General features: G+C 31.8%; 1 protein-coding gene across 1 annotated transcript; it reads left to right on the top strand.

Moving 5' to 3' along the window:
- The first annotated feature begins 4,002 nt into the window (after positions 1-4,002).
- LOC133673419 (acyl-coenzyme A oxidase 2, peroxisomal-like) lies at positions 4,003-8,323 on the top strand. Its single transcript, XM_062094205.1, has 7 exons — positions 4,003-4,518; positions 4,949-5,064; positions 5,612-6,492; positions 6,808-6,987; positions 7,082-7,248; positions 7,328-7,451; positions 7,670-8,323. Exons 1-7 carry the CDS (start codon positions 4,073-4,075, stop codon positions 7,823-7,825), a joined length of 2,070 nt encoding a protein of 689 aa, XP_061950189.1. The 5' UTR covers positions 4,003-4,072; the 3' UTR covers positions 7,826-8,323.
- Positions 8,324-8,960: the final 637 nt, after the last annotated feature.

Below are 8,960 nucleotides of genomic sequence, written 5' to 3' on the forward strand. Positions count from 1 at the left end.
AAGATATTTTTTATTTTTATTTTAAATTCTTTATTTTTTATATTTATTCTAATCACTTTTATTTTTTATCGAATAAAGCACGTAGCACACAAAAGCTATATTTGTTTGTTACGAAAAATAGATTAAAAAAGAAGAAGAAATTACACCATCAAATTATTTTGTCAGGAATCAAACGATGTAACCAAAATTTACTATAATAAAGTAATTAAAATTATACTTAATATATTATTTTATTAGATACCACTCAATTTGAAATTTATTTTCAATAAAATTGTTTCATTTTTTTATAATAACAATCATTTTGTTAATTATTATATATAAAATTTACCGTGTAGAGTTTTTTTTCTCAAGTTTGTAAAATAAAGTTCAAATCATTATAGTTTTCATAAATATTTTATTTTAGTTCCTTTTAAATTTTATTTAATGAACTATGCTATTTATAGAAAAAAGTATTTTTTTAATCAAAACAACAAAAAACTACATTAATCAGAAAAGAGGTTTTGATGAAAAAAATACATTTTCTCTCCATAATGTTATTATTTGGTGTCTTTCTTACAAGTATTTTTTTTTATCATTGCATAATTAATTTAAAAAATATTCCAAAAAGTTAGTCGTGGCAACATTCTTATTTTTTAAATAAATTTATGTTTAAATTACTAAAACATAATTATTTTTTTAAATTGAATAATTGTATAATTAATTTTTTGACATGGTATTTTTTTTTCTTTTAATGTATTTAATAAATTTCATATGTGTGTTGGTTTCTATTACAAATTTATTTTGATTAATAAATTTATTAAACACAATCTGGTAAATTACTTATGTGACGATATTAAATATTTTGATCCATATTTATTTCTAAGTTTTTTCTAGAGTTTTTAAACTCGGCACGGTGGTCGACCTGGCCCAAGGCTCGGGTTTCGGGTTGTGACCAGGTCACCCGGCTCAATTCTGATTTTTTAAAAAATCAAAACGACATCGTTTTAGTAAAAAAATAAAAGTCAATGGGTTACAATCGGGTTTTTGATCAGGTCTTGTCGAGTCACTGGGTCAACCCGTCAGGTCACACCAGGTTTTGACTTCCTCTATTTTTTTTAAACTCGGCCCGGTTCTAGCCCTGGGTCGGCCGGGTCCCGGGCTGACCCGTCGGGCCGGGTTTCAAAAGTATATTTTTTTCAATTTTATTTTTGTTTATTGTTGATGATTTTGTTTTTCATTTTCTTATAAAATAATTATTGATTTATTTAACTAGACACACATGTAAGTTTTTCAATTTATATATGGGTTTAACATGTTGGAAAATCAAACATGTTAGAATTTTTTATTATGTTTTGATGTTTTAGATTTGATTGTTATTATTGTGATTTCTGATTTTTTTTTCTTTGATTCTTTTATTCTCACTTTATGGTTTTTCTTTTGTTTTCTGTTCAGGTTATTGCCTTAATAATACGTGTGACTTCTTTTGGTTATTAAAATCTTAATTTTTTTTATTAATTTTAAAATATTAATATAAATAATTCCAATTTTTTTAAATATTGATATAACATGAATATTTGTTGATAAAAAATAACTCATCTCATGAGCCATTTATCTAGTATATAACTAATTCCAACTTTTTGTCTCTCTCTTAAAGCAATCTCTGGCCCAGAGTTGTTGACTTGTTTGACCTTTCCTGCGAACTTCCCCAAGTTTTTGCCTTTCTAGTTGAGTTGTGAGTGGAAGCAAAAGCAATCCCTAAATTCCTCGTGTAGAAGAAAAAAATGTGGCATCCATTGACGATTAATAGGAGCAGATTGTAGCTGATAATGGAATCTGATGCCCTCCGCCCATCTGCATAAATATTCAATTTTTCTTAGATTGGTCCTTTTTTTTAGTCGAGATCTCATCGATTCTCCAAGTTGGAAGGGCTAAGCAGACAGGCGAGGCATAATTGTGAAGGGTTCTGAGAGTGATTCTCCAATTTTAGGTATAATAAGTTTCTTTTTTCAGGTTTTGATTCTTCTGCTAGTTTTTCCTAGTTTCTGTACTTTGATGCTGTGAGTGCTTTTTTTGTGTTTTTGTGTTTGTTTTAATGACTTATATTATTATTAAACTGGAATAGAAGGATTATAAACATCAATATTACTTGGATATTCTGTATTCTTAAACTTCGTGGACCTCTTCAAGTCAACCTGCGCTTCATCAAGGCTATATAAGATCATGTTTTGCTAAAGAGTATGGTTCTAAGAAGTTATGGATCAATCACAATTGGTTACGTGGATGACCTTGAAAGGAGTATTTCTGACCACTGACTTGGATTTAATCAAGTCCAAAAAGATTCTTGAGTTACACATAGTGATTGTCGTGATTAAAAAACTCATAATTTTTTTATTTGAACTGTTGATTTGTGTTTAAATTTTGCTATAAAGTTTTACAGGCCAAGTTCTACAGAGTATTGATTTATTATAATCAGTCAAAATTTGGAATAGGTCTAAATTAAACCAAGAAATTACAGTTCAAACTAGTTTTGTTATTTTTTCTCCCTTTTTTTTACTTTTTAGTTTGTTTATGATTTTTATTTTCCTTTTCCTTTACTTTTGGATTTATTAGTTTGTTTAGATTGATTTTTGAATTTATTTAAAAATTTATAAACTATTAAATAAGTATATTACTTGAAGAGAAAATATTTAATAATAAAATTTCATAATAAAGTTTTCATGTCATGACCCTATCCAACAATATTTTGTATCACTTGTACTTGTTGTCTTTCTTGTATTAATTTTGTTTGCGTTAGTTACTAACGGAGCTTAACAATTCTTTGTGGTTTATTATTGTGTATTATTAAAAAAAAAATGGCTAAGAGAGGTGGCATAATATGACAAGTTCATGTAGCAGGGAATGAGAAGGTTCCCTCTTAAAAAAGAAATATTTTAGAAACTAGTGATTAAAACATGTAAAAACATAATGTAGAATTAACATAGAGATAAAGAACTTAAAAGCTTATGAGAAGAGTGATCACGTATTCATAACCAGTTTTGAAAATACATTAACTTCAAGAGTAAGAGCGAAGGAGTCAACCTCCCTATTGGGATGTATATCTTATATATTTAGGGTTTTGGATAAAGCTTCTTTAGATTATAGGCAAATTAGTTTATTAATTGGTTGAGTAAAATAGAAAGGGTTTTTAAGTGCAAGAAATTCCTTTACCAAATGACGGTAAAGCTAATAGCTATTAAATTAAGAGTGTGTTTAGAAATATGATAGCTGCTGTAGTTTAAAATATTTATCGCTAAAAAATATATCTAAACAATTTAAAAACATAAAAAAAAAAATTAATTTTAAATAAAAATTTAATTTTTAAATTTTTAAAAAATACAGTTTGAATCGCATTTCTAAACATATCATATAAAAAAGCAAGCTTTTTCTTGGTAAAAGTATTTAAAGGGGTCACATAAAATAAAAGACAAACAGAAAATTAGTGATTAAGAAAAAAAACAAAGAAAATGAAGAAACACTTGCCCTCACACAGTTTTTTTGGACATAAAACAACAATTTTATAGTAGCATAATCATTGCAAGGAATGCATAAACAAATAATTATTATGATTATTTGTTTATAAAACTTGTTTTTATTTAAGTTGTGCAAAAAATAATTATTTTTTTAGCATTCTCATTAAAAAAATAATTATTAAATTTATTAAATTTTTTCTGCAAAAAAAAATGATAAAATGATCATAATTATAAAATTAAAGTTAACTAAATAAAAACAATTAATGGACTAAATTAAAAAAAATGAGCTAGAAAAAAAAATTACCCATATAAAATGCACAAGTCTCAAATTAAATTTTGTTAATTTAAAAAATATTTTCCCCCACGTCAATTATACACGTATAGACGTTGAAAGGCGCGCCATTATCAACAGCTAGGCTTCATCCAATCACCTCTCGCCACCTGTCCAACATTACAATCCCCCACGTCTCTCTCTCTCTCTCTCTCTCACCCCTATAAAAAAAAAGAAACCAACCGGGTCAGCACGTCACTCTTCTAGGCTTCTCTGCCTTCATTTCTTGATCACCACCACCATAGGGGAAAAAATGGAACAAAAGAAGCAAAATCCAAAGGCTGAGGATGAAACCCAGATCGTATCTCGACGAATCCAACGGATCTCCTTACACATAACACCCATACCTCGTCCTCTGCATGACCATGACAGCAACCTAGGGTTGTTACCCTGTGCAAGAAGAGAAAAGCTTGAGGTGGAGACAGAGAAGTTGTCGGTGTATATGAGAGGGAAATACAGGGATATACAAGAAAAAATTTATGAATATTTTAACGCAAGGCCAGAGTTGCAAACACCGGTGGAGATTTCAAAAGATGAGCATAGAGAGCTTTGTTGGAGACAAATGTATGGTTTGATTAGAGAAGCTGGCATTAGGCCTTTAAAATATGTTGTTGAAGAACCTGCCAAGTATTTTGCTATCGTGGAGGCTGTTGGTGCTGTTGATATCTCTCTTGGTATCAAGTTGGGAGTGCAGTATAGGTGAGTCATCATTTCTTCAATCTCTCTCTTTTTGGTGGGGTTGCTAACTTGTTAATAGTGAAATTATAAGGGTTTTGAAATGGGATTTTGTTTTGTATTGCTTGCTTGTTCATAAACTTATGTGGAACATTTGGTTTCTCTGTACTTTGCATGGAATCAATTTTTTGATTTATTTTATGCTGAGGGTATTTGGACCATTTAGCCTGTCTAATTCCCATGTTCATGCCAATTACTCTGTTTCATTTGTTTTCGTAGCATTTTGTCAAGGCCTATGTTTCTTCTCATTGTTTTTTGAAATGTCTGGTTCTTTCACGGTGTTGAAATTCTGATGTTGAGACCAAGAAATGACAAAAACAGTTAATTTTGCGTCCTTTGCTTTTCTGTTGAATTGTTTATCATCTATTTAAAAGAATGTTTTTGAAACTTGCAGTCTATGGGGAGGCTCTGTGATTAACCTAGGAACGAAAAAGCACAAGGATAAGTATTTTGAAAAGATCGACAGTTTGGAGTATCCAGGTTGTTTTGCTATGACGGAGCTCCATCATGGTAATCTTTTCCATCTGTACTATTTTGTCAACAAAGTACAGCAACCTTTTCTTTTTTATACCAGTAGCAAAGTTCATTAAGATTGCAAGTCATAATATTTACATTGTGACTTGTAATATTGAAACATTATCTTGAGTAGATGAGGTTTCCTGCAGAAAAATGTGTTGCCTCATAATTTGTGGAACTTTCTGAAACTAGGTATGCGATAGACCCTGTTGAGTTGAATTGCAATTGGTTGATCTCGTAATGATTTATGTGGAGGCCATCTAAGCATTGTCGTAGGTTTTCATTTCATTTCTATTAGCCATGACTATGACGTAGAACCAACTCATGACTAAAAACCAAACACAAAACCCAAGAGAACAAATTATAGATTGTAGTCATTAACTTTTTGTTTTTATGTTTTTATTTTCTGTGAGAGTGTGTCGTGTGGCTGCTTGCTTTTTTTTTGTGTGTTTTACTTAACATTTCAAAGGTATGTTCTTTTCATTTTATAATTACAACATCAACATACCTTATCTAAACTCTCAGCTTTTGTGCTTCAAAGGCTCAAATGTTCAAGGCATCCAAACAGTTGCAACATTTGATCCCATTACAGATGAATTCACAATTAACACACCCAATGATGGGGCCATCAAATGGTGGATTGGCAATGCGGCAGTTCATGGCAAGTTTGCCTCTGTTTTTGCTAAGCTGATGTTGCCTACTCATGATGCTAAAGGTGTCTCTGATATGGGTGTCCATGCCTTTATTGTTCCACTGAGGGATTTGAAGACCCACCAGGCACTTCCTGGAATTGAAATACATGATTGCGGCCACAAAATTGGCCTGAATGGGGTAGATAATGGAGCATTGAGATTCACTTCAGTAAGAATTCCCCGAGATAATCTTCTTAATCGATTTGGAGATGTGTCCCGAGATGGGAAGTACACAAGTAGTCTTCCAACCATAAACAAACGATTTGCTGCCACACTAGGGGAACTTGTAGGTGGAAGGGTTGGCCTTGCCTATTCTTCAGTTGGTGTCCTCAAGATTGCTAACACAATTGCCATCCGATATTCTTTACTGCGCCAGCAATTTGGCCCTCCAAAGCAACCTGAAATTAGTATTCTTGATTATCAGTCTCAACAGCACAAGCTCATGCCAATGCTGGCTTCAACTTATGCATTTCATTTTGCCACTGTATATTTGGTAGAAATATATTCTCAAATGAAAGTGACTCATAATGAACAATTGGTTGGAGATGTCCATGCACTTTCAGCAGGCATCAAGGCTTACGTGACCTCCTATACAGCAAAATCATTGAGTGTCTGCAGGGAAGCCTGCGGAGGACATGGTTATGCTGCTGTCAACCGGTTTGGTACCTTGAGGAATGATCATGACATATTCCAGACGTTTGAAGGGGACAACACTGTACTTCTACAACAGGTTGCACACATCTCATATTATAGGGTCCTTGCTTGAAAATTCACAATTCAAACTCCTAGGTTGTTAGTTGCTTAAATCCCGACACCTAAATCCATGGTGCTAAACTCTAGGAGAAGTTGAAAAGATAAGAACTGGCCATGTGATGCATTTGTCACTAGAGTGGCAATAGGGTTCATTTATGGGTAAAATGAAATAAGAGCTATTATGAACATTACAGACTATCTCTAGAATTTTATGAAAGAATTCTGGTATTCTAGATTACCAAGCACTGTTTCTCTTGGGATGAAAGATTGACTGAATGTTTACTTGATGCAGGTAGCAGCTGATCTCTTGAAGCAATACAAGGAGAAGTTCCAAGGTGGGACTCTGGCTGTTACCTGGAACTATTTGAGAGAATCGATGAACACATACCTCTCTCAGCCAAATCCTGTAACATCACGTTGGGAAGGTGCAGAACACTTGCAAGACCCTAAATTCCAGTTAGATGCCTTCAGAGTGAGCTCTTATCATTGGTTGTTGCTTAAAAATCACAGGCATAAACATAGCAATCTTCTGTATTTTTTAACTTCTGTGATTTTTCTTCTTACAGTACCGGACATCTAGATTGCTTCAAAGTGCTGCTGTCCGACTTCGCAAGCACTCTAAAACTCTTGGGAGCTTTGGAGCTTGGAATCGATGCTTGAATCACCTTCTCACGCTTGCAGAGTCCCATATTGAGTCTGTCATCCTTGCAAAGTTCATTGAAGCTGTGGAGAAGTACCTCCCAAACTCATCTACAGAACTTTCCATTTTTTTCACAGTAAATTGGTTTCTAATTTCCCATTTTATGCGCCAGATGCCCTGATGCAAGTTCGCAGGCTGCTTTGAAACTTGTCTGTGATCTTTATGCCTTGAATCGAATCTGGAATGACATAGGAACCTATCGAAACGTTGACTATGTGGCACCAAACAAAGCTAAGGTATTCAAATGTCTTCCAGGATAGAAAAAAAATCAGGATGTTTTGAACCTAATGCCATATGGGTGTTACGGCGTTTTCCTTCTGCATTTTAGACCTTTAATATGAGTTGGATCAAGGAAAACATGTAGGTCTCCTGTATGCTTTTGGGAGAAAATCTAGTACAGATATCTGAGGTATGCTTGGTTGGTTTTCATTCGTTCTACTTTCTCCTTGTGCAGGCAATCCACAAGCTCACAGATTACCTAAGTTTCCAAGTGAGAAATATTGCGAAGGAGCTTGTTGACGCATTTGATCTTCCTGATCACGTTACAAGGGCCCCAATTGGCATGCAGTCGGAAGCATATGCTCAGTACACGCACCATGTTGGCTTCTGATTTCAATAGAAAGCAAAGGGCAGTGAAGGATAACGAGCTTGTGTGAGAGTGCATTCCATATTACTTTTTAAAGTGATTTTTATTTGTAAATATATTAAAATAATATCTTTTTTATTTTTAAAATTTATTTTGATTTCATAATATCAAAATAATCTAAAAATCTAAAAAAATTAATTTTAAATAATTTTTAAAAAAAAAATTCGTGGAAAGCTATTATAATTGCAGTCCTAAACAGAGCCAAAGTCAACAATTGCAGTGCTCAGTTAGAGGAAGAAAGGGATGAACTTCCTTATTCATTATTGTTGCTGCTTGTTGCTCGTTTCATCTCTTTTGGGTCAAGGTTGAAAGATTCTCAGAAATGCTAAGCTGGCATATACTCAGGTGGATAAGAATAACGTGGTCAACATTGAAAGAACTATACATTGTTGTAATTTGTTCAAAATCAAAAGAGAAAAACAAGAGGTATAAACTTGCGTGGTGTTTCACCTTGGATTTGCATGTTTTCATCTTATATATATATATATATATATATATATATATATATATATATATATATATATATATATATAGATATATATATATATTTGTGTTTTAGGTTATGAATTTTTTCTTTTTAATTTTATTATTTAGTATTGTTTCATTTGAGTTTTGGGTTAGTAATTTGTTTTAATTTATTTTTATATAATTATTATAGTCTCAAAAACTCATTTTGATATTAAATTGGTGCTTGATTTTATGGAAAAAAAATAATTTTACTATTTGCAAGAGATTGAAAATAAAAGTATCAAAATTAAAACAAAGAAAAATAATAGGCCTTTTGTTTTTTTAAAAAAAATTATGGTGTTAACTTTGATTCTTTTTTTTTTTTAATTTTATCATTAAAAGTTGTGTTGATTGGGATTTGAAGTTAATAATTTGTTTCAATGTATTTTTATATGATTATTTTGATTTACAAAAAAAAAAAACACTTCTCAACGTTAAGTTGGTGCTTAATGTTACAAAAAAAAATTTATTAATTTTATTGTTTGAGAAAGATTAAAAATGAGGAGATCAAAATTAAAACAAAGAAAGAATAGGAGCTTTTTTTAAAAAAATTATGTTAGCACTTCTTTGCCTAATTTTGTCTTGGGATTTT

This window comes from Populus nigra, chromosome 14, assembly GCF_951802175.1.
Source record: "Populus nigra chromosome 14, ddPopNigr1.1, whole genome shotgun sequence".
NCBI lineage: Eukaryota > Viridiplantae > Streptophyta > Magnoliopsida > Malpighiales > Salicaceae > Populus > Populus nigra.